At 47.0% G+C, this 26,830-nt stretch overlaps 1 protein-coding gene across 2 annotated transcripts in view; it reads right to left on the bottom strand.

Moving 5' to 3' along the window:
* The window catches only part of Pfkfb3 (6-phosphofructo-2-kinase/fructose-2,6-biphosphatase 3), a 106,388-nt gene that overhangs the window by 64,709 nt on the left and 14,849 nt on the right, over positions 1-26,830 (bottom strand). Inside the window, exon 1 of one of the 2 annotated variants that reach the window (XM_005383866.2) lies at positions 13,065-13,170. The exons of the other annotated variant lie outside the window; for it this stretch is intronic. Coding sequence (XP_005383923.2) covers positions 13,065-13,155 — 91 coding nt within the window. The 5' untranslated portion in view covers positions 13,156-13,170. Of the gene's footprint in view, positions 1-13,064; positions 13,171-26,830 lie in introns of those variants that run through there. 2 annotated transcript variants of the gene reach the window in all.

Below are 26,830 nucleotides of genomic sequence, written 5' to 3'. Positions count from 1 at the left end.
ACCGGCACTTCGATCCCAAAGACAGCAGCATGAGCTACACGCTCTGGTTAGGCTCTGGGGCCCGCTACCGGGGAAATCTTTACAGAGAGCGGACTCCACAGGAAGCCAGACTTGCTTGGCTCCCAGCACGCTGAAAGAACAACACACCTGTAACATCTTCCCATACCTTTCTTCCTATGAGGATAAAGAAGGGATAGAAGCTTTGGGCTCTTGTGTGTTGAAGACAGTCAATAATTATGTCAAATATAAATGGTGGGCTGAAAACTCGGGTGCCAGCCTCACAGCTGGAAACCAGAAGTAGGCTGAATTTTAGTGTAACTAAAGGCCCGTGTTTGCTGGGATTTCCCACCACTGCTATAATTCTACAGATATCTTGCTGGGGTCAAGCAACACCGATCTACTTTGAAAACTTGTATTCTAATAAGATGGAAAACACCAAAGAAATGGAGAGATTTTTTGATACATATGAATTACCAAAGCTTAATCAAGAATATAAAGATTCTAAATAATCCAATGTCAGTCAATAAATTCAAAATGGAATTAAAAACCTATCAACAAAGAAAAGCACAGGTCCTCACAAATTCACTGCTGACTTCTACAAAACATTTAGAGAAGATCTAAAGCCACTACTCCCCAAATTCTTTCATCAAATTGAAAGGGAAGCAATATTTCCAAACTCATTCCTGCAAGCAAGCATTACCCTGATACCAAAACCAGAGAAGGACCCAACCAAAACAGAGAACTACAGGCCAATCTCCCTATTAAACATAGATACAAAAGTCCTCAATAACATACTGGCAAACAGAATGCAGCAAATCATCAAGAAGATTATACACTATGACTATAATAGGATTCATCCCAGGGATGCAGGGATGGTTCAACATACACAAATCAATAAATAGAGTACACCATATCACAGAACCAAGGTCAAAAATCATATGATCATCTCAATAGATGTGGAAAAGGCATTTGACAAAATCCAGCACTCATTCATGGTTAAAACAAACTACAGAAAATTGGAATAGATGGTCTTTATCACAATGTGACAAAAGCCATCTATGACAAACAAACAGCCAACACCATACTAAATGATCAAAACCTGAAACCTTTTGATCTAAAATCATGAACAAGTCAGGGGTCGTGGCACATGCCTATAACCCTCAGCACTTGGGAGGCTGAGGCAGGAGGACTGTCATGAGGTCCACCTGGACAACATGAGTTCAAGGCCAGGCTGTACTACATAGTGAGGCCCTGTCTCAAAAAAAACTGAAAACAATAAAATAAAATCAAGATAAACACAAGGATCTCTACTATCACCACTCTTATTCAATATAGTTTTAGGAAGATTAGCCAGAGTAATTAGGCAAGAGAAAAAAAATAAAAGGGATAAGGACAGGAAGTTAAATTATCATTACTTGTAGATGACACGATACTTTACATAGGAGACCCCAAAAACTCCACCAAGAGACTTCTAGATTTAATAACCAAATTCAGTAGCATAGCCTGATACAAAGTCAACACTCAAAAATCAATACCATTCCTGTACACTAATAGCTGTCTCACTGAAAGAGAAATTAAGGAAAGCACACCTTTCTTACTAGCATCCAAAACATGAAATACCTATGAATCAATCTCACAAAGGAAGTAAAAGACCTTTACATTGAAAAGTAAAGTAATATTTTTAAAAAGATGATCAAAGAGGATATCAGATAATGGAACAACATCCCTTGTTCTTGGGTAGGAAAAGCCAATATATATATAGTGAAAATGGCCATACTTCCAAAGTTGTTATACAGATTTAATGCAACTCCAATCAAAATACCAATAGCTTACCTCACAGAATTACAGAAAACAATCCTAAAGTTCATTTGAAACCAGAAGAGACCTAAAATAGAAAAAGCAATTCTAGGCAGCAAAGGCAAGGCAAAGGGGATCACAATCCCTGATGTGAAATTATACTAGAAAGCTACAGTGATAAAAACAGCATGGTACTGGGGGGGGGAAAAATAGACCCAAGGATCAATGGAACAGATTAGAAGATGCAGAAACAACTCCAAACACACTCAGCCATCTTATATTTGACAAAGGGGCCAACCCTCACTGGAAGAAAGCCTCTTTAATAAATGGTGCTAAAAATTTAAAAATGGTGCAGGAAAAAATGGCTTTCCACATGCCAAAGACTAAAACTAGATCCCTTTATCTCATCCTGCACTAAACTAAAATCAAAGTGGATCAAAGATTTAAGTATTAAAACAGAAACACTAAATCTGCTGAAAGATAAAATAGGTAGCACTCTTTAAGACTTTGGTGTAGGCAAAGGCTTTATGAATAAAACCCAACCACACAGGTACTATCGCAAAGAATCAACAACTAATTAATCACATCAAATTAAAAAGCTTTTCACACAGCAAAAGAAAGCAGAGTAAAGAGACAACCCAAAAAATGGGAAAAAAATTTTGCCAGCATTCCTCAAAAGACTAATATTTAGAATATAAAAAGAATTCAAAAAAATCAGACTCCCCCAAATTAAAGACCCAATTCAAAATGGGCATCTGAAATAGATACTTCTCAGATGAAGAAGTAGAAATGGCAAATAATTATATGAAAAAATTTTCAACATCACTGGTCATTCAAGAGATGTAAATTAAAACAACACTGAGGTTCCATCTCACTGCAGAAAGCATGGCTATCATCAAGAAATCAACCAGTAACAAATATTGTGGGCCTGTGAGGAAAAAGTACCCTTCTCCAGTGTTGTGGGAGTGTGGTGTGGTGCAACCACTATGAAAATCAGTGTGGAGAGTCCTCAAAAAACTAGGACTACAGGTTCCATTTGACCCAGCTCTTCCTCTTCTTGGTATCTTCCTGGAAGAACTAAAAGTATCACACCACAGTGATACATGCACACCCATGTTTATAGCAGGACAGTTTGTAATAGCTAAACCTTGGAAACAGCTCAAATGCCATAAACTAATGATTGGATAAAAATGTGTGTTTGATGCAGACCACTGCGAAGCAGCCCCAGCAGGACTTAAATTAACCAATTGGCTTTTTGTTTTTCTTTTTGTTTTGTTTTGTTTTTTTTCGATCTTTTTGTAACAGGGTCCTGATATGCAGTTCAGGCTGGCCTTGATCTCACTTTGTAGCCCAGGCTGGCCTCACACTCACAATGATCCTCCTGCCTCAGCCTCCCAAATGCTGGGATTACAGGCGTACACCACCACACCCGGCCTAAAAAAATAAAAAAGTAAAAGAGTAGAAAAATATACTATTGAAACACTGCAGAAGGGTTCTTTTTTACTGGGGTGTGGGAAAAGGGAAAGAAGGGAAAATTATGTATGTATGTATACACAGGGGTAGCTAACACAGTTGAACTACTGTCTTCTATTGCTTTACTGAATCAGTTAATGATTACTTGATTGATCAATATTGCATGTCTCTGTTTTCCTGAGAAACCACTCTGAAGATATCACTACGTAATACAACAAGCATTGTTAATTTCCTACCACTTTGTCTGTAACTCTGTATTGTATGTATTGTTCTTTTGCTATTTTATAAATGGTTGTCTGTTTGTTAATGTGTTTTCCTTCTTTTATTTTTAAAATAAATTTTTAAAAAATGCTGTGTTGGTTTTGGGGGATATTGCAAAGGGGAACAACATAATACAGGACACATATTTTATGACTATTTATAATAGTCACCCAAAGAATGATATACAAGAGAGTGCAGGAATTCTGCCCACATACTAAGACCAAGGAATCCAGCTGAGGGTCTGGATCCCATGGAAATGTCCTGCATGAGTCCAGCTGAAGACCTAGAGCTCATAACAATGCTCCCATGAGTCCACCTGGAGGCCCCGAGCCCATGACAATATCTCACATAGGCCTGTTTCACGGATCTGCACTGTGAAGGCCCAAAGGTCAGTAGTGGAATCCACAGTCCGTGCTAGCAGGCTGAGGGATCGGCACTGGAGCCAGGAAGCAACATGCAAAGTAAGTATCAGAGCTCCCCTGAAAGGTACCACAGCCATCCTCAGCAACAGTGACGTCCCAAGATCCTCTGATGATAAAGATGATTGAGTTCCATCAGGGAAGTCAACACAGCAAGCTTCTCCAGGAGACTAGCAGTGCACCATCCTCCCCTCTGGAGCAAGGAAGCTATGCTCAAAGTGAGGACCAGAGCTCCCCCAAAGTGAACCAAAGCTATTCTTGGTGCCAACGAGGTCCCAAGCTCCTTGGAGGATGAAAACAGCCAAGTTCATCAGGAAAGCCAGCATGACGAGTTCCTCCAAAACAAGCAACATCTCCCTACAGCTTCTACCAGCTCCAACAGCCTTTCTCTGCTCCCAACAGCCTTTTTAGTTCCTAAAAGTCTTCCTTCTTCTCCTCTAGATCTGCCTCTTATGCTGCTGGCAATAGTTCCCAGGTGGGCCTCCCACATCCAGCACCACGCTTACTCAGTTCAGCTGGGGGTTATAAATTGACCACCAGTTGTCAATCCACTGCAAACGCTAATCAACAGAAAATGACTGGGTGTTGTGGTACATACCTATGATCCTAGCACTTGGGATCCCTGGAGTTGGAGACCAGCCTGGGCTACAGCGTGAGTTAGAGGTCAGCCTGAACTATATAATGAGACCCTGTTTTGCTCTGGTGTGGTGTGGTGTGGCTTGGTTTAAGGCAGGGGGGTCTCACTACATAGTTCAGGCTGTCCTTGAACTCACTACATAGCCCAAGCTGGTCTCTGTAATCCTCCTGTCTCAGCCTCCCAAGTGCTGGGATTACAGTCATGCCACACTATACCCAGCTGAGACCCTGTTTGGAAAAAAAGACAAACAGAACATGGAGCAGATAAATTAATAGCAAAGTAAATTTCAGAACAAAGAATACTTCCTAGGTTAAAGAGGGGCACTTTGTGATAAACAGCTCAATCTAGCAAGAAGGTGTTAAGTGTTTGGGATGATCTTCACGCAGATTTAATATTATCATCTGTTTTGGTTTCATTGAGATATTCCTGATATTTGCATACTGCTTCTCCTGCTGGTAATACTGTCCCAATCTTTATCTGGCAGACATTATGCACCTGACAGGACTCAGCGTGGACGCTTCTACCAGCTAACCTTCTCAGACCTCCCTTCTCTGGGCAATGGAACTGTCCTTAGATTCCTCTAGCACAGACTCCCACACACAAGCCACTCAAGAGTCTGGTAAATACATCCTTACCAATCTGTCTCCCTTCACTGACCAAGGACTGTCGGATTCATCTCTGCATTCTTAGTACTGGTTGCCCTATTCTTATTTGACAAATGAGAATTTAAATTGCAAAACATCAAGCCTAGTCATCCTGACTCCCGATAGGAATAGAGAATAGAGGCAGTTTTTATTACAACAGAAGGTGCAGTGAACAAGAAGTCAGAAAAAATTCTACCCACTCTGCCACTTATAAACCTTGTCATCCTACATAAATCATTGAATCAGCCATGCCTCTGTCTCCTCATTTGGAAAGAGGTAAAAAGAGTATTGTCCTCCTGGAGTTGCAAGTTGAAGTGTTTAAATGTGCTTCCTGAATGTGAGTTCACACTGGAAGTCCTGAGCATGTTATCGGTGACAGACTGTGCAACCTGAGTCAAGGAAGAGAAAGGAGAACACTAAGTCTGCCCAGGAGTGTGGTAGTAGAGAAATTCCGCCCCAGCCCCGCCCCTGGCTCCTGACTCCTTCACTTGCCTTGTGCCGTCTGCACCCACCCCCTTCGCCTCCCTGCAGGAGCATGTGTCTCTCTGGCTGCACCAGCATCCTCTCCTCCCCTGAGGTGGCTGTAGAAGTCGTCTGAACCAAGAACCAAATCAGCATCGCGAAGCACACATGACATATCCCTGATGGGAAGAGATCCTGGCGAATTCTGAGTCAAGGGAGTGATCAGGAGTAACAGCATGGAGGACTTCCTCGCAGTCCCAGGAATAGCGTCAGTGTCCCGGGGGAGACGTCACAGCATCTGTCCCTGACGCCCGGTGGTTTTCGGGTTTCCCTCAATGACTAAGCCTCCAAATGGAGAACTGCAGCAAAAAGGGGAAAGCACCAACTCACACTGTCTTGAGTCAGCCAACTGCAGAGCTCTGGGCTCCGGCCCAGACCTAGGAAACGCGGGTCTGCATTGGACCACGCTGCCCAATCAGTGACTCGCAGGAATCAAGCGTGACAAGTGCCAGTTTCCGTCCCACTCTAGCGGAGGTGGCCTGACTTTTCTGATCACAGAGGACCACCTTCAGTAAGATATTTGTAAATGATACACATGCTGCAGCCATGACACTTTATACATATAAAAGTTGATATTTTAAATAAATAATTAAAATAGATGAATTAAAAACAGACGCGTGTATGTCACACGTTCTCTGGCTTTTCTGAAAGCACTTTTCAGCAGGCTCTCATTCTGCCGTCCAGCCCAGACCAGCCTCGCATCAAGTGGTCTTCCCTCTTCCACCCAACCTCCAGCTCCACTCCACGGCCACCTCCGCCTGTGAGCCCCACCTTCCGCTCCCCCTTAGCCTTGCCAACCGCACCACCGATGAGGGACACCATGACTTTCATGGCTGAGGGTTTCCATCCACTTTTAAATTTACATCCTTTGTACTGCATTTGTCAGTGGAGCAAGAAATAAAACACAAGAGAGGTGGGAGGAACTAAATTAGGAAGGTAGATTTTGTTAAAGCAACCTTTGCTCTAATTTCTAGATCACCCAGCCATCTAAGAAGTCACACAAGAGGAGATGACCGGTCAAGCTAGAAGCGATTTTTTTTTTTTTTTTTTTTTTTTTTTTGAGACAGGGTCTCACTATGCAGCTCAGGCTGGCCTTGAGCTCACCTTGTAGCCCAGCCTGGTCTTGAACTCACAATGATCCTTCCTGCCTCAGCCTCCTGAATGCTGGGATTATAGGTGTGCGCCACCACGCCCAGTTTATAAGCGCTTGTAAATTGCTTCCTGGCACACCACCTCCCTTCTTGCAGTTAAGTATAGTATCTATTTCGGGAGTGCTGGTAAACAAAGTGCTTTTGTTTAAAGGCAAAATCTGTCTCATTAAAGAACCAGAGAGTGGGCCCAAGGCACAACTCCTTACCCTTACTTATTTGCTACTTCAAAAGAAGCCCAAACAGAAGCCCAAGAAATGTAATGCAAAAATAATAAAATAATAATAATAATAATAATAATAGTATTTCTCAAGCTGGTCGTGGTGCTGCACTCTTGTAATCCCACCACTCTTGGGAGGCTAAGGCAGGAGGGTCGCCACAAGTTTAAGGCCAACCTGGGCTACATAGTGACTTCAAGACCAGCCTGGACTACAGAGAGACCTTGTCTCAAAAAAAAAAAAAAAAAACAATTCTCCAAACAGTAAGGTAACTACAAATAGGGAATAAAGAAAGCTGTATTTGTTTCTTTCCCTCCCCATTAAATGAAAAGGAATGGAGGGGGCGGTTAAAACATGGCCAGGCGTGGTAGCGCATGCCTGTAATCCCAGCACTCGCTGAGGCAGGAGGATCATTGTGAGTTCGAGCCCAACTTGGCCTACAAAGTGAGCTCAAGGCCAGCCTGAACTGCATAGTGAGACCCTGTCTCAAAAAGACAGAAAAAAGACATATTATGTGCAGGTACAAATTCTCTGTGATGAATGTGATCAATATGTAGGACAAATACATACTAATAAAAAAAAAGTTAAAAAAAAAAAGTAGTCTTCCCAGAAAGTAACCAAATACAATCAATATCTCAATCTTCTCCGTATCCTACAACTGGAACCTAAAAGAAATGGGGAAAGAATTAAAGAAATGCACATTCAAGACATAAAACATTATGAAAATGTAAAACTGAGAATCAACCAGAAGCCGGTCTCTTCGCTCTAATTGCTAATCCTCAAGGCCAGTTTTGTACAATGGCTCCACAGCTGGGATTCCGCCCTATTCAGAGGTGTAAAATTCGGGGCGCTTTTAAGGCTCCTGTGTATCTGTACGCCCTCTGTAGGCACTGGCAGCCTCCCTCTCGGTGCTATATAACCCTCTCCACCTAGGAGTCAGCAGTGACAAGTTCGTCGGCACCCTACCCCAGGATCACTCTAAGGGAACAGATGCAATGGCCCAGGACGGAAATCAAATATGCCAGGGAAAGTAGGTCTACTCTGCATTCGCTGATGAATCCTGCCTTCTATGCCTCCCAACGATTCCATTACGATCTAGTTTTGAGCTCCCTGCATCCTTCTACTCATTAAAACTCAAATCCTGCCCTGCTTTGAGCCACGGAGACCTCGCTATACTCTTCAGACCTAAGAGAAAGAATGGAGAAGACACTCTCCCTTCAGTGCATCTACCATCAGGGAGATCCATACCACCGTCTCCTGGAGCTCTAGAAATAGTGCTCAGCACAAGAGGTGACCTCACATACATGCCGCTTCTGGCAAACTCCTCTCGGGCAGTGGTGGCACAGCAGGATGCAGAGCCGTCTGCCAGCACTCAAACCGAATCATCCCAGCATCGCCCCAGCAGCCAAGCCTTCACGTTTAATTGCAGTGTTGGCACTTTTTGATAAGCAAGTGGGTTTTAGGTTGCGGTTTGGGCACTTGGTCTCTAAAAGGTTCACCACCACTACTCTAGGCGGTACACGATTAGTTGCTATTTTCTGGCTGGATTTTGTGTGTATGTGTGTTAGGGATTGAACCCAGGACCTTGTTTGTACAAGTAAGCACTCTACTACTAACCTACACCCCCATCCCTTGAGACAGTCTCTACTAAGTTGCCTAGATGGCCTTACACTTGCAGTCTTCCTGCCTCAGCCTTCCAATAGCTGGAATTATAGAAGTCAATATGTCAATATGTCTGATTCTGGTTGGGTTCCTCTTAGGAAATTGTCACCACATCAGTCAAAAATCCAACAAAAGCAAGTATTTCTTTTTTATATACCTTCTATAACGCCTATCTTCTTCCAAAGGCTGTCAAAATGGTTAATATTTGACAATGTGGTGGAGACAGACCAAGAGTCCTACCAAAATGCTTGTCTTCAGAAAATATGAAATTTATTATTTCATAAAACAAAGCCAACAGCTCTGAGAGGGTTGCCTCCATCACGGATCCTCCGTGTGCTTAAACATCCCATCCTGGGACAACAGATTCAGACCAGCACAGACATTTCAGCCTGACTTTTCAAGGCACTGTACCTGGTACAGCCTCGAGGGCTAAAATGCATTCAGGTCAAAGTCACTCCTTTGGTTCTTAGTTGCTCCTGGGTGGGTCTCACTTCTAGCTTGACCTAGGCAGATGGGGTGGGTGGAGGAGTATGGAATCTGAAAGACTAGGAGAAAGTGAGAAAGGTGGATGGCGGTGGGAAGCTACGGTCACATTTGCAAATCCAAAATCATGATTATTCCTTAGTAGGGTTTTGGTGTGTTTTTGTTTTCTTCGGGACTGGGAACCGAGGCATTACATGGAACTAATCCCCAATACTACAAAAAAGAAAAAGAAAAAGCAGGGCATGGTGGTATATGCCCGTAACCCCAGCTGAGGCAGGAGAATCACTGCGATTTAAAGGCCAGCCTGGGCTACGTAGTGAGTTTAAAACCAGCCTGAAAAACTGATGCACCGTGAAAAGGTAAAGGCTTTGGAAGCTGGCAGATGAAAATTCTGGGGAAAAAAAATTTTTTTAAGAGTAGGAAATACTTATTGAGGGAAAGAGAGCTTCTAAGAGATAAAAGGGAACCTGGAAAGTGGGCTGCCCCTTCTGTTGGTGTTTTGAGACAGGGTCCCACTATTCACGAAGTAGCCCAGGCTGGCCTCAGACTCGCGATGATCCCGTCTCAGCCTGCCAGTACCGGGATTACAGGCGAGTGCCGCTACACCCTTCGAAAATTCTTAATCTTAGCTTCACTATTCTCTAATAAACGTAAACATCCTCCAGCTGTACTTGGCTCCTCGGGAGAACCCCAAGCGCCCATGCTTACCCTTGCTCTGTAAATGACCTCAAATTCATCTCCTCTAAAAAATCCCTTTTGTCCCATCGCTGGCATGAGCGGTGTCCAACCTCTTGTTTACATGAATCTTTCAAATACTTGCACACACAGGTCACATACCCCCTCAGGACTGCTTTGTCTGGGTTAAACATCCCCAGTTCTCGTAACCACGCCTCGCAGACATTTCCTCACCACTCACCAGTGTAGCAACTCCCCCTCCCCGCCCCAAACTAATCTCGGGCCCTCTTACTGGAGAGCTGGGCGGAACCATAGACAATTCATTCGGGGTCCCAGGTGGATCTGGAAACGGGGGGGGGGCGCTGGGAATAGCCTCGGGGTCCCCTGCGGGCTGCGGTCGCACAGATCGGAGAAGACGGTTTCACGCACCCCCTGCCACGCAGCTGCACGCGCAGCCCGCTCTGACACAAGCACACAAACTGCACACCGGCCGTGCTCGGAACTGTTCGCCTCGGGGTCTGGGGCAGGCACCCCGGCCCCGCCCGACTCCTGGGCTCCGCAAAACACCTGCTGGACCTATTGCCTCCGGCGTATTTACAAAACCCAGCCGCTCCCAGCTTTCTCGGAAACCCCCCTCCCCGCCGGGAAAACAGCCGCAGACCAGAGGATGGGTGGGAGCCCGGCAGCTTCCGCCCGCCCGCGGCTCCACGCGGCGCTCACGAGCCGGCGCAGGCGGCGCGGGGCACCATGGGAGGCGCTCGCGGCACGCAGCGGCGGGCGTGCGGCTGCACGTGAACGCGGCGTGCTGCGCGGGCGGGGCGCGCGGTCTGGCTCGTGCTCCGCGCACCTTAGCCAATCAAAACGGACCGCTCCTCCGGGGCCCGCCCCTTCCGGCCGGGCGCCCGCGTGTCCTCAGATGACCTGAGGGAACACTCGGCGAGCGCCGGCCAGCGGCGCCCCACCAACTTCCGCGTGGGTGGAGGAGTTGAGGGGAACCTCGGCGGCATTGCCCGTGCTTTGTGTCCCGCCCTTTGTCCCTACCTTTCGGGCGTGATCCTTGGTTAGTTAGCTACTTTAGCACGCAGAAGCAGTCTTCGTCGCTGTCCCTCACCTGAGCCCAAGGAGGTGTGGGTCGACAGCAGTACGGACAGTCTATGCAGAGCTTTTTTTTTTTTTTTTTTTTTTTTTTTTTTTGCCTTATCACTGTTATTTAAGTGATACGTGAAATCTTGCAGTGATTGAAAAAACAAAGTGAACCTGGTGGTATTTCCTTTCTGTCTTCCCTTGCCTGCGGGTACCTTAAAGCCCCAGGGTATGTGTACACCCTCACCTCTAACTGAAAGTGCATCTCCTTTGTGCGGGGCCATCGCTGATGGGGAAGTGTGGGGGGGTGCTTTTTGTTCTTTGCAGTGCTAAGAATGGAAACTAAGTCTTTCGCACCTGCTATGCTACCACTGAGCTACATCCCCAGCCTGTTTTTTTTTTGTGTTTTTCCTAATTAGGAGCAAAGGAAATTCAAGATGAAGAAACCAAAAATGAAATGGAAGAAAAAAAAAATATGGAATCAGAAGAAGAGTTTCATGCTGGTGGGCTGGAATAAGATCAGTATTAATTTCTGATTTTTAAAAACATGTTTCCTATCTCTTATGGACCTTAAACCAGATCTTAGAAACAAAGACATCCCAGTAGCAAGAAAGCCCGAGTTGTGGCTTCTAACTTCTATTCTGCGTTGAAAGTAAGCAAGCTCTTCGGAGGAGTAGTTGATCCCAAGGCTGACACTGAGAGAAGTAACAGACAAACCTAGAATGACCAGGAAGTAAGGAAGAGCTCGAAAACTGAAGAGGTGTCAAAAAGTACACCAGCTTGAAAGATCTTTTGGCCAATTTTGTAACAATTCGAGCATCAAGTAATTCAGGAATGGGCTATAACACATGGAATAATTTTTTAAATCCCTGAATCCACACTGATACTATAACGACTATCAATGATACTATTACTAATGAAATTAAAAGTCCTAAAGCGTTTATGGGCAGGAGAACTCTTCCTTATAATAGAATGCTAACTAGTGGCATTAAAATAGTTCCCCTCTGCTTAAAGGCATGTCTCCTGGATTGGGTGTCTTTTCCTTCTTCAAAAGGCCAGAACACAAAACAAGAACTTGGGAGAGTCAGGAAGTGTGTGGGAGAGTTCACAGCTCAAGAGGGGAGAGATTTTAGTAAATGAGTTTGTAAAGAAGGGCAGATTCTGCAAACTCTGAAATCTCTGTGATGCCTATCTGCCATGCCATCCTGCCTTGGGGCCAGCCAGTGATGGACTGAAACCTCTACAAACTGTGAGCTAAAGAAATCTTTCCTCCCTTAACTTGTGGGTGTTGGATAGTTTGTTTCAGCAGTGAGAAAAGTAACTAAAACAGAATTTGATACAAAGAATGGAGTTGGCATTGTGACTACCTGACCATGTGCTTTAGGAGCCTTTGGAACTGGCTTGGGGAAAGTGTAAAGGTTCGGAGATGATAGCTGAAAAAGCAGCCCTGGAATGCCTTAAGCTGTACTTGATGGGCAATTCTAGTCAGAGTTCAGAAATGGTCCGGTAATCAAAACAGTTCTGGTAAAGGCCGGGCTCAGGAGGGTTCTGCTAGGAAGAAGGACTGCAATGGTGGTCCGACTCCAGACAGTGTGGGTTATGCCTTGGCATAAAGTTTGTTTGCACTTTCTTGTGTCTAGAGACTTTGCCTGAGACTGAGATTAAAGTGGCCAACTTACTGTTGGGGGCTTTTAACCAGACCTATGCTGAGAATCCAGGGCAGAAAATCAGTAGAATGGTTTAAAATATTGAGTTTGGCCAGAAAGGAAGCTCCAGTAAAGCTGTGAACTGCAAAGATAGAACAGAGGAGATCTCGATTGCTGAGAAGGAACAAGAGACTAGAAAAGATTGCCTGAGGGCATCACAACAAGCAACAGGACTCTTTGCAGCCTCAAAATTGCAGACGTGAAATATTCTGCCTTGAGAAGAGAGCCTGTGTGCCAACCTGTCCTCACACCCAGCCAGCCCAGGGCCCCGAGATCGTTAGATGGAACAGGTTCCATCATCACCCAGGCTAGGAGGGAAGATTCCCTCGTGCTCACCAAGCAAGGCCTTGTCTCCAAGTCTTCTCCTATAACGCTGCATGAAATTACCATCTTCAAGGCCCTCTTTTGCTGTCTCCATGCCCAGCATGTTGGCCAGTCAGTTGTTCCACTGAACTTGCCACGGACAGGGAAAAAACCAACACCACTGCTATGTCAGATCTGCTGCAGTGTCTCCAGTACCAGTTTTATCAGATCCCTGGGACCTGGCTACTCCTAGAAGTGACAGGAAGGTCAAGGAAGGAGCGGTGTGGTCGTTGGCCTGGAAGAAACCCTTGTATACTGTTCCTTTAAGCCAGTTATCCCTCTTGACTTCATAGTGCCTGAAGGGATGGAGGCGACCACTCACACACGTAAGTGCTCAAGAGGCCTTGCGTGGATGAGTTCCTGGGGGGTGGGGCTCGAAATACGTTCTCTGCACCGCCGGCCTGATCAAGTATGCCTAACCTGTGATGGACTTGCTGGCCTAGTATGGGGCGCTCCAGCCCCGCCTGTTCCATGAGTCCAGGGCTGCTCTTTCGATGACCTCAGCCCCCTGGAGAGGGACCTGAGGAAAACACTCGTCTGGGACATTGCCGGCTTCCTACATCTTCCACCTGGAGAATGCAATGCCTTGCAGTCCTGGTTCGATGACATGGCAGATAAGGAGTTGCTCAACCTGATCCCAATCTTCAAGGAATGAAGCAGAGCAGATGATGTGTACACCAGCCTTGGGCAGCTGTAGACCTCTTAGCCTTCCTCCTTCAAAGCAGTGTCATCCCCAGGAGGGGCCTTTGCTACGCTGTGCCTCTCTAATCAACCTGACTGATGGAGCAGAAGCTGGACCGCCTCACCAAGTGCCGCCTGGAAATAGAGGTGATTAGAAAGAGCTATGGGGCAGGTTCAATGCCAGGTGTGCAGATCACACCAACAATAGCCAGAAATGCCTGTTCCAAGTTGGGTTCCCAAGACAGGGGTGTGTGTGTGTGTGACAGACAGACAACTGACTGACTGATTTACGAAGAATCGTGGCCCCAGGGTGTTCAGCGGGGGAGAAGCAAAAAGATTGAAACTATTCCCAAGTTACTCCATCTCCTCTCCCGTCACCCTCCAAGCCACTGAGCATTACAGGAACAGACTACTGCAGGCTCTGTTGCCAGACCATGGCCTTTCCTCAGGGTTGGAAGGTCTGTGCAAAGGAAAAAGGAAGTGGCCCAGAGGCTGCCTTTTGGATGCCCCAGGCACATGCCTTTCTGAAAACTTTCTCCAGCTAGCTGCTCCAGACAAAAAGATGCCATTTCTGGGAAGATGATGATTTGTTTCCAGAACCCAATTACATTGCTTACTACCCAATGACCATCAGATCCTGTGACCCAAAAGTTGCCCTTGCCTCCAGCTGGGTGCCTACCTCCTCTCTGTGTGTCTTAGTTACTTTTCTCTTGTTGCTGAGACAAAATGCTTGACACCCAGAGTTAAAGGAGGAAAGGTTTATTTAGCTCAAAGTCTGCAGAGGCTTCAGTCTATAATCGGTTGGTTGTAAGGCAGGGTGGCATGGCAGAGGGGTGTCACGAAGGAAAAATAGTTCATGGCAGGCAGAAGATAGCAAAGCAAGCAAGGGACCTTAACAGCTTATTTCTGCCCCCTTTATGCTCTATATAGGCTATGGGGATTAGGGCTATGCCAAACCAATCAGTGGGCTGATTTAGTGATCACACACCCTTAATCCCAGCATCACGTACTCTAGATCCAGCCACCTCTGAAATAGGCCCACCTATGACTGCATAGGCCTTTTGTGGGGACATCTAGACATAAACCATAACACCATGTCTCCCCAGGGTTTGGGCAGTAGGCCTGCCTGCCTCACCACCTGCCATAATCTGGATCCTGCAGTGAAGGTGGTCTCCCTGCCCTGGAAGAGGATATATGACTTATTTCCATTCTTTTGACACTTGAAATTTCAAACATGGAGCATTGGGCCTGGTTTGTTTCTGGCAAAGCTGCGATCCTGGGTCTGGGATGAATGTTGGAGGTGCTGGGGTTCAGGGGAGGGGTAAATCTCCAAAGCGTGAGTGTGCACCCTCTTGGCTCATAGATCACCTGAGCTTCTTTCTATAAGTCTGCTCTTTGGGGACTCTCTGCTGGTGCCGGTGCAGGCACTTTTGTTCCAAAGGCTAGGATGGGTGCTCCAAGCTGCCCCAGCCTCTCCTGTTGCTTGGACCAGGTTCTTTCTTGTCGCACCCCCTGGAGCCCGGCCCTGTGCTCTGCCAGCTCCTGTCTTCGTCCTTCCTGGCTGTCACTCTTCCGCTCACTGGCTCACAACCCCTGCTTTTCCAGAACTGAGGGGAACAGGTGTTCCTACTATTTGGTTTGCCAGCCTTCTGCCCCCAGTAACAAGAATGAGAGAGGCCCTCCCAGACCTGCACTCTGGGTGTCTCTGGTTTTCAAAGATTCTTCATAGTGAATGCTTAAAAAAAAGTCACAAAATGTAAGTTTCCCCAGGGTGGAAAACAAAGGGCAAAGTGCTGCTGTCACTGGGACCCTACCTCAGCATCACTGCATAATCAAGGCCTCCCCTGGGGGCTGGGTGGGGTTCTCTCCTCCTCCCTCATCCTCTGGGATGGGAGGGAATTCCATCCCCACCTCTGTCTTCCCTGGAGGTGGTATCACAAAGCATGTGAATTGTTTCCTGGAAAGGATTCATCCTATTACCCTGTTCAGCCTCTACACACTAGATCAGCATCAGAAACCAACCAATTTGGGAAAAAACAGGTGGTAGAGCAGCAGTTCATGGTTCTGAGTGGTAGCTGGCTAGCTCTTTCTGGAGTGTTGTGTTCCACTTTCCTCCTTGTCCCAATGTGGGCGGCCTCGTATATCTTCGCTGTCACGGAAGTGACAGATGCCCCGACATTCCTGTAAGCCTTTCCCCAGCATCATCCCTGTGGCTATGGATCCCACCACAGGTGAAGGGCAGGAGGCTCCAGGAGCTAGCCAGGAAGGCCATCTCCTAAAGGAAAAAGGGTGCTCAGAAACTAAGACCAGCTCTGGTTTCAGACCCGGGTCCTGGCCTCCACTGCCATTCCACTATTGGAGGAGGGGTGTCTTTCTGAAGCCCTATCCCGAGTCTTCACCCATTTGGCCTGGCGAAGCTTCTGTGACTAAGCAGTAAGATGTTGGAAGCTGATTGAGTCCCAAGAACCCATTCTGCCCTTTTTTGGATGTCCTTGTTTTCATAGAAGGAGGGAGAGGCTGTGCTACCCCATTCCTATCAGGCTTATCCAAGTGTTTGGACTGTGACCCACGACCAAAGACTAAGACGGCTTGGTAGAACTGAGCCTGCTGCTTCCGCATGAAGCCCCAGCTTCCCAGGCCTTGCCCCTATCAGAACCCCACCTGCTCCCTTGCAGGACTTCCATGCTCCATTCTCCCTTCTTGCCTTTCCCGGAGAAGCGATACGGCCAAATCTAAACTGGGCTGGACCATGTCAACCAGAGTCAGCCATCTGCTCTCTGCTTTCTAGTTGCATAGTGTGTTGGGGCAAGTGACAACTCTGAGGCCTGCTCCTGGCAGGGTTCAGGCAGACTTACGAGGAGGGCAGGACAGAGGGCTGCACTTCCCCAGTCTATGCGAGGGCTTGCCACCAGCCCAGCCTTGGGGACGTCTCTGGTTTGTCTCAGTGGCCACTGTGCCTGGTGTCAGCACCAACTCAAGCCCTACCAGGTTCAGTTCTTCAAGATCCCTCTTCAGAAACACAGTGGGTCTCTCTGATTGGGCTTCTCAATCAATAGCCTGATGTTCTTGTCCCTCTTATCGGGGGAGCTTCGGACATGATCGCTCCATTAAAGGGTCAGACAAGGGTTTCCATTCTGTGCACTGTTGGCCCATGGGTCCCCTGCTACTGTGAGTTTGCCTTCAGTTAACCCGGGGCCTTCTATTTAAGCTCCCTCCCAGCTCCCAAACTTTTTCTGTAAATGTGTAGATTCACCTCTGTTAACAGTGGCCCAGAAGCTTCTTTTACTAAAAATGTGGGTGTCTCAAGGGGGTCACTCCCTGGGAAGTGGGCCCCATGCAGTTTTGGTGCCTCTCCCCTCTTCTGAGCCTGCAGCCTCATATAGCAAGTGCCCCAGGCAGGCCAAGTATTTAAGAAAGGTAAGCCCACTTTCTACTTGTGGCCTTCAGTGGGTTACTTAATCATTCTTGTCCTTCAGCTGCCATTTTTTTTTGTAAAGGAGCGGGGTGCCTGGTTTTGCTTTTTTCCTCTTTTTAAATGCCAGTAAATATCTGTATACTCAACCATAAGAGAGGATGTGGGGATTTAGCTAGCTGCCCATGCTCCTTTCACTTGGCAGGAGGCGCTTCTGGAGCAAACCATCCTCTTCATCCTGTGATTCTCTCTGCCTGTAACTACCCCAAGTTTGCTGTGATCCCCTTTCAAAATGAGGTCTGGGGGAGGAGAAAGTCTGCTTCCCACTGTGACTGGGCTATGGGATTCTGACTGCCTTGTTTCAGGATTTGATAATTTTGTTATATTCAAAAACTTGAAAGATAGGATGCTATTAAGTGTCTGTTTATGTTGCTGGAATATTTGTATTTCTTACAATTTATTAATAAAGGCGGGTTTTATAAACCTAAAAAAAGAAAGAAACTAACCAAAACCATTTTAGAATAAGTGAAAACCCACAGTCTCTGAACATAAGAGCTGGGGGAAATAAGCCAGCTAACTCTTTCATTATGTAGATGAAAGAATTAAGGCGCAGAGAGGTAAAGTAACTAATCTGAGGTCATAAGACAATTTGCACCACCAGGACGAGGGAAGAGATCTTTCAAGAGAGATCAAAGCTACAAAGGGAAATGCTAATTATCCTGATTTTATCTGTGCACTGTATGCATATTCCACTAATGTACAACTACTACATGTACGCCTAATTCTAAACCAAGATTAATAAACATAAAGTGAGCATGGGAACCATCTCCAGACGTTGGTCCCCTCCCTTCTGGCTCTTTTTTGCTTTCTTTCTGCTTCCTGGCTGCCAGGAAATGAGTAGCTTTCCTCAGGTTCTGGGTCTACCACGATGTTTCTGCCTCACCACAGGCCTAAGGGCAATGCAGCCCTGACCACAGATTATGCAAATTCTCCTTCTGTAAGACTCTGCCAAACCGTCCCCAAGGCACTTGTTTCCCTTTCTGTTCCCATCAGCAGTGTATGGGACCTATCTGCTCCACATTCTCTACAGTACTTAACATTATCTGACTTCTTCATTTCTGCCTGGTAATTAGGGTAAAATATGTCGCTCACTGTGGTCTCAAAATGCATTTTTTGGTCACTAGAGAGATTAAATTTCTTTGTTTCCTTACATCACCCACTTCCTGATGGACAGAAGGCCTCCCCAATCAGGTACATAGCCACAGAGAACTCACTGTTTTCTTGCTCAGCAAAGCCAGTTCTTACATGACACGAATAGGATTTATTGTTATGCCATGTATTACTTCGGTATTCATCCCAAAACAGATTTTTAAAAACTTTAGAAGGTGAAGGCATCAATTTCCTGTAAAGCAGTAGCGTCAATGTGACCTTTTGTTTCATTCAAATGAATTTCAAAGAAAAAGTTTTTTATATAATCCAGGATTGAAACAAAACATGACTTCCACTAGAAGTCAGTTCCCTGTGTCATTCTCCATCTAGGCCACAGGAAATGACAACAGCAAATTCTCCGTGGAGTCCCCGCAAACTGCCTCGTTTTTTTTTACTGTAAAGTATGGTATTCAAGTGTTAAATGTTCCACAAAAAAAACAGGCCATTTCCAAACTGAGAGTGCTTTGCTCTTCTTATTGGGCAACAAGCAGAGGATAAAATTTTTGTTTTGATTTTTCAAATACGTTTATCTGACAAAATTGCTTTGAAAAATATGGTCCATAGTTTCAAGCATATGACCCAGGGCCATAAAATTAACTTAAATTCTTCCTTTTTGTTGTTTACATCAGTGAGGTGTTTTTGTTTTTGTTTTGGTCTTTTTGAGACAAGGTCTTGATATGCAGCTCAGGCTGGCCTTGAGCTCACTTTGTAACCCAGGCCGGTCTTGAACTCGGCATGATCCTCCTGCCTCAGCCTCCCAAGTGCTGGGATTACAGGCGTGCGCCACCACGCCCGGCTTTATCAGTGAGGTGTTTAAACCTATTTCTCTAAGATGAAGCCATGTAGCTGTCATGAGGCTTACAGCCCAAGGGTTGGCTGGAGGTCAGAGGGACCAACTGCCTTGGTTTGCCTGGGAGCAATGGGGTCTCTGGAACTTGCGGTTTTTGATGCTCTGGCCAGGGAAATCCCAGACAAACCAGAAAGAGCTGGTCACCCAATTCAGAGGCTAACTTTGCGCGCAGCTGGCCTCGGTTGGTTCAGGAAGCCTTCCTGGGGTGGGTTTTACCCTTCCCCTCACAATGGAACCCTTTGCAGTTTATGGAAATGGAGGAAATACCAGAAATTTAATTAGCAGCTGGGTGCCACATACTTAGAAACCTCAGGAACATGGGAAACCTACCAAACGCTTTCCTCTGGCTTGGATATATGGTAGGGCACAGAAACTTTCGAAGGTCTTTTTCATGTACACCAGCAGCGTTCATCAGCCCAGATTTTGAAAAAAACGATTTTCCCCTTTTTTTCTCACCGCTTGATGGCGCCACTGAGCAACGCTGCTCCCCAGCTTGGGGGCCAGTTTTGCGAGTCTTTCTGGTGCTTGAGCAGCTGGTAAAAAATTGCTTGTGGAGGCCCAGTTCTTGTGAACAATGGCTACACACTGAACCAGAGCTTAGGGATGTCACACTGACCTTGCACAGGCTACTCAAGGATCCACTAAAAGAAAAGATCCAGGCTCTCTGCCGCCTCCCTCTGCCCGTCTAGTGCAGCTGTTAAAAAAAAAAACAGTGCTGGCCCATGCCTGTGATCACAGCACTCTGGGAATATAAAATTGTATCTAGTTTCACAGTTCAAAGCTAGCCTGGGCAAGTTAGCAACTTAGCGAGACCCTGTCTTAAAATTTTAAAATAAAATAAAATAAATTTAGAAGGCTAGGGATGTGGCTCAATGCAAAGATCCTGGGTTCAACTTCCATCCTTCAAAAGCAAGGGAGGGGAAGAGAAAGAAAGAATTAGAGAAAGAAACCAGTGTTCTCAGCTTCTCTACGGTTCCTTCGGGTGGGAGGCATCACCCATGATTCACTTTCTCTCACCCCACTACAGTCCATCGATCTCTGAGTTACCTGCACTGCTTACCTGCACGATGCCCAGAGCCTCCTACAAGGCCACCTGCCTCTCCTCAATCCCCCTGCAGTCTCTTCTGAGGGAAGCAGCCATAGGTTGAGTGTGCGTTATAACACAACACGTTTCATAACCCCGCCTGGCCCCGGCATCCCCCCGAGGAGGGAGGAGAGCACCTGCGTGACCAGCCTGTCACCTTCCTGAGCCCACACCCACAGCTCCCACACTCTGCTGCTGCCCTGCAGGTCCATCCAGTGCTCTGCTGGCCCAGTGCAGCCGTGGGGCCTCTGCCTCGCACTCTCCCACCCAGCAGCTCTCCTGATCCAGGCACCTGGCCCAGCCCCTCCTCCCTTCAGTCTCTGTCCACCTGTCACCTGGCAATGACCATCCTGTTTACAGCAGCAGTCCTCCCACGCCATGCTCTCTCTCCTTTCCTGCTGTTTTTCTCTCCATGGCTTACACCCACTGGGCACACTCTGTTGTCTGTTTAATGTTTATGGTCAATCTCCCCTCTATCAGGATGTGAGCACCACAGGTAGGGATTTGTCTGTCTTGGTCACTGCTGGACCCGCAGCACTTTCACCCAGACCTGGTTTAGGAGGCATTCGGCAGGTATGTCAGTCACTTTCCATCGCTGTGACAAAATCCCTCAGGCAATCAATTTACAAGGAGGAAAAGTTTATTTTGATTCACAGTTTCAGAGGTTTCAGTCCCTGCTCAGTTGGCTCCTTTGCTTTTGAGCCTGTGGCAGCACAGTACCTCCTGGCGGGAGCACATGGCAGAAAATGCTCGCCTTGGGCAGCCGGGAAGCAAAGAGAAGAAGGGGCTGGGTCCCAACTACCCTTCGCAAGTGCGTCCCCAGCAACTTAATGTTCTCCCACTTTGTAAAGGTTCCACCCCTCTCCACAGAGCCATGGGCTGGGACCAAGCCTCTAGAACAAAGCCTCTGGGGGACACTTATCCAAACAGTAACAGTAGGTATCTGCCAAAAGTTTGATGGGCTCACAGAAGTGACTTTGGTGATATCACAGGCTAGGGCAGGAACTGGAAGACCATATGGCTTCCTAGTGTATTTCTTTTTTTTTTTTTGCTACTAAATTGCCTTAGCTGTTGGATCTATAGCCCACCTTGATTAATGTGCCTCAAATGTTCATTCTGTAAAATGAATCTGTCACAGGGAAATCTGGCCCTTGCAGATGTCTCGTTATTCTGGTACCCCCCCCCACCTTCTTTCCCAGGTCCACAGCTTCTTTCCATAGCAGCCTGGCCTGGAAAACCTTCCCAGAGAGCCAGATGCTTCTAGCCTGGTACTGGCCAGCAACACTCCCACGCAGGGCTTTTGTCTTGCCTGGGCCACCCAGAACGTGCCACAGGCCCTAAATCACACTCAGAGCTCTGGCTGCAGGGGAGCCTGAGAAGTGACATTATTTTCCCTACCTTTGCAGAGTGAGCTGACACAGAGAAGAAGCTTCAAAACTGTGGCTCACAGCCAATTAATGGCCTTGAAATCAATTTACTGGAATAAGACCAGTCTCTTTTTCCAGTGAAATGGAATAGACTAAAAAATATCAGAATGTACTGTATCATCTAAGGATAAGTATTGTTTCATGAAGCTTTTACAAAAGCTTCAAGCCAAAACAATTAATCAGAATTTCTGGGACATCGAGATTTCTTAAAAGCTTCCCACTGAAGTCTAGTGCACAGCCAGAACAACACCCTCAGGAGTCTTTTTGTCCTTCACAGAAATGATCCAATCCAGCATCTGGCCACCCGGGCAGGGCGGTAAGGCCCGCCTTTCCCGACATGAGTGTTCGGCAAACCTCCCACCCCCAGACTCTGCACAGGGAGGATCTTGCTTGTACCCACATCAGACCTTTTCTGTCTCTCTTCCTGTTTCAAAAGTCCACACTTCCTTTGAGGTATCTCCCCAACTTCCTGTTTGCCTCCCACTGCGTGATCAGACCTTTCTCTATCCGTGACTAGGCAAGCCTCTGGGATGGGTCCGGCAGCCTCCTGAAGACAGCTTCCAGAACCTCCTCTCCAGAGCTCTGCATCTCAAGCACACAAAGCACCAGACCAATCCACCCGAGGAAAGAGTGTGCTCACAAGCATGGGATGCATCTCAGCTCTCCCCAAACATCAGGCGACAAGAACCGAGACAAGGACCCAGAGCTTCTGGAGAATCCACTTATTGTTCATCTAGCTGAAGAGATAGCTACAAGGAGACTCTCTGACAAAATGACAGTGCATACTGTCATTTTGGGGGTAGGAGGTTTGCCGAACGCTCATGTCTGGACGCCTTCTGGAGCAGCATCTGGACAGGCTGCTCAGGGAAGTGGGAGGACAACCACTTCCACTCTTCAGACCCGCTCCACTCTCCAGCTTTCCCTCCCCTGCTTCCACCAGGGCTTGGGGCATCCCTGGAGCAACCTCCCTGCTCGGGCTCTGGGCACAAGATGCAGACAGGAGCTGTACACACTGGGGGCAACAGGAAGGACAGTGTTCGACAGATCGTAGCTACTCCTCCTTTGTCCCTTCTCACTACTGCCCACCTCCCCTGTCCTAATCATCCAGCAGGAAACCTTGGAACTATTTCTCTGTAGGAAAAACACTACAGAGAAATAGTTGGACATGAAATGATGAGCAATTCTTGAGTTCTTTACCCACTCCCTTTTTTGAGACAGGATCTCACTATGTAGTTCAAGCTGACCTTGAACTCACTATGTGGTCCAGGCTGGCCTCAAACTTGCAGTGATCCTCCTGCCTCAGCCTCCCGAGCGCTAGTATTACAGGCATGTGGCACCATACCCGGCTACAGTTCTTTATCCTTTTCTGACTTTCCAAGTTGCCTACAAATGAACATATAAAGAAAATATAAGGACTCCGACTTTTCAAATAAATACATTAAATCTCTTCATCTGACCATCTATGAAACTGCACAGTCTTTCTTTCCTGAAGGAGGGCAGAGCAGACCTGCTACTAGATTAGTTTAGTCTCTGAGACAGCCATCCAAGAATGCTTTGCCTGATGGCACCTGGAGGAGCTGGACTCCTATGCTTAGGGTGGCCTGACCCGACAGACAGAGTCAGGCAGGCTCAGTGGGACAGAAAGGGATAACTGCACCCACAGAGCTTGGATCCCAACACAGACGCCCTTTGTGTGTAAATTTCAGTCCTCAAGTTAAAGGCAAAAGGGCACATGGACAGATCAGACCTCTTCATTTGCCCTAGGACTTAGCCTTTCACCTACAGAGGCTGAGAGTGATACCAGGCCAAGGTGCCCAGGACAAAGTCTCCAGAGGACAAAGGTGCAGATGGAAATCCTTTTGCCTCCTGCAGCTAATGTAGCCGCAAAGCTCGGGAGGCCAGATACTCCGCGCGTATGTGACAAGCACCTAAGCAACGGGGGCGCGAGATCTCAGAATCAGAGCTGAAAGGAAGCTTAGCTCACTCCCTCCTTTGACAGAGATGTAAACTCAGGCCAGTGCTCTCAAGGGCTTCCTGGAGATCACCAGCCACTGGATGACCAAGGTGGGTCTGTCAGGACCTGATTTTCTAGCTCCCGGGCCACTGTTTGTTCCCTGGTACCATGGCATCCTCAGCACTCCTGACACTCCCTGGGTGCTTCATCCATTCTCTCACATCACAAACCTGCCGCCCGTGCCTACCTGCCAGAGCAGCGTCCAGAACTGCCCCGTGCCAGCGAATGACGAATGCGCACTCACAGACTGGCCTACAAACACGACCACAGGCCTGTGGAACAAACGAGTGGCCTGTACGTGTGCAGCCCTTGTGGTGGGGTCTTGAGGTGGCGGAAAATATAAAAAGCCTCGAGGCGCTTATCTCTCCTCAGACCACAGCCTTGCAGAACAGGAAAGGGCACAGGGTGGTGAAAGGCAGTCTTCACCTGCCCACCCCTGCCTGAAACTGCCTATGCCCCTGCCCACCCTTCCCAAGACTTTTCCGACTTCTTTCCCCTGTGCTCATTTTATCTAGTTTCATCTTTATATAGATATCGGCAAGGATAGCAGGACACAGTATAACGTCTTCCAGCCCCGAGGAGGTCAGCAGTAGATACTGAGGCACAGAAGGCTACAAATGTCCATACTAGATACTGGGACAGAGAGAAGAGGGCGACCCTGGCCTGGGAAATTTCCACTGGCCTGGGAAGTTAAAGGAGAGACTGACACTTCACTACCCAGGGTAGGAGAAGGCCTACTACAAGAGCACGGCGGTCTCATAGATGTACAGTTCCTGAGGACTTGGGAGCCAGTGGCAGTGTGCATCCTCTGCAAGTGGGACCAACCTGACGAGCGAAGGTCGGAACCAAGCAGCGGGCAGACCACTCTCACCCCTGTGGCACCAGGCATCACCCCTGTTGTTTGACACTTGATAGTTCAGAAAAAGTACCAAGATGATGACCACTAAAACATCAGAAATGTTTCTTCTTCCTTACATTTATTGTTCATTATTGTCTTTATTTTAAATTACACATGGGGAGCACGACCAGCACCCTTCAGTGTGTGGGGCTTTTAAGGATCTTCATGCGGCTTCTGCAACTCTCCATTCCAAACTTCAAGGATTTATGAAGCACTTGCTACCATAGGAGGTATGGAGCCCAGCTCCAAGAGCTCACACAATTAGCATGCAGGAAGCTTTCCAAGGAGAAGTAAGTATTAGATTCTGGCGACGGGGCAGGATGTAGCTGCACGAGCTGCAAGCGCATAGAGGAAGTGGATGGATGGAAAAGATGTCAGAGAAGACACGGACTGGAGAAGGCCCTCGTGAGTGGTCAGAAGCTTGCACGTGTGCGCGTATGTGTCCGCACATGTGTGTACAGGCATGTTAGTATGTGTGTGACGCAGCACAAAGCATGGTAGGCTCTTGGGAGGGTGGGGTAGGTCTGAGGCGGGAAGCAATGGGCAAAATGTCACACACATTGGAGGACCTAGGGGGACACTGCTGGACACTGAGGAACACACCTGCACATGGCAGCCGATGCTCATTAGGGCGTAACGAGAAGATGTGAGAAAGGTGCAGCAAAATGATAAAAGGCGGAAATTCAGGTGATAAGCTGCAGAGGGGCAATGTGGAGACAGAGGCTCCTGACCGGCAAAGGAGCTGGCTTGGTCAGCTTGGCAGGTGCCCTCCCAAAACCAAAGCCGTTCCTCAGTCCTCTCTTCCCGGACAGCATGCCCAGGCTGGGGTCAAAACCCGTCTAATGTGGTCAGGGAGCCCAGCTCACATCCAGGCTCCTAGGCAGCAAAGGAGAAGAGAGCGTCCAGATTGTGCCCTGTGGACATGCCTGGTACTGCCCAGGAGCCTAGCAAAGGGATGAGCAAATCCATGACTAGCCGGGCTCCCTCCTTGAGGATGTCTTTTCAGGATCTGTTCTTTGCACCATGGTGGGAAAGCAAAAGCCCTGGCTTGCATTCCAAAACTGAGAGTCTGTTGAGCTCCTATTGCAAGCAGCCAGCCTGCAGGAATTCCAGAGGGCTGCCTCCCTTGAGATGTGTCACTTGTTCCTCCCTTGTGCTTCTTTGGCATCTGTGGAACCTCTATGCCCAGAAGACAACTGACTAGTGCATCCTAGAGCTGAAGTCTGGACATCCAGATGACTCGTTCTCTGGGACACCCCAGTGGGGGTTGAAGAGCTCAGCACCTACCATGGCAGTGCCCTCAGGGACCCCTCCATCATTCTCATTACCGCAGACACAACACAAGGGCCTTTTTCACGTGCTTCCATCTAGACACAGGGCTCACAGACACAGGAGATCCTCTAACTGAAAGAGCTTGCTGACTGCAATGGCAAATCTGTCATACCAAATGGCTTCTGTCATACATTATACGTCATGCCATAAGCTCCGTAGTATCTGTCATATTATATATCACGTCATAAGCTCTGTAGTATCTGTCATACATTATATATCACGTCATAAGCTCCATAGTATCTATCATATATTATATATCATGCCATAAGCTGTGTAGTATCTGTCATACATTATATATCATGTCATAAGCTCTGTAGTATCTGTCATATATTATATATCATGCCATAAGCTCTGTAGTATCTGTCATACATTATATATCACGTCATAAGCTCTGCACTATCTGTCATATATTATATATCATGCCATAAGCTCTGTAGTATCTGTCATGCATTATATGTCATGCCATAAGCTCCGTAGTATCTGTCACATTATATATCATGTCATAAGCTCCGTAGTATCTCTCACATATTATATATCACGCCATAAGCTCTGTAGTATCTGTCATACATTATACGTCATGCCATAAGCTCCGTAGTATCTGTCATATTATATATCACGTCATAAGCTCTGTAGTATCTGTCATACATTACATATCACGTCATACGCTCTGTAGTATCTGTCATACATTATATATCGCGTCATAAGCTCCGTAGTATCTGTCATACATTATATATCACGTCATAAGCTCCGTAGTATCTGTCATATATTATATATCACGCCATAAGCTCCGTAGAATCTGTCATACATTATACGTCACGCCATAAGCTCCGTA

This window comes from Chinchilla lanigera, unplaced genomic scaffold (genome assembly GCF_000276665.1).
Source record: "Chinchilla lanigera isolate Chin_1 unplaced genomic scaffold, ChiLan1.0 scaffold00020, whole genome shotgun sequence".
Lineage (NCBI taxonomy): Eukaryota > Metazoa > Chordata > Mammalia > Rodentia > Chinchillidae > Chinchilla > Chinchilla lanigera.
This window is presented reverse-complemented; position numbering and strand designations above follow the sequence as displayed.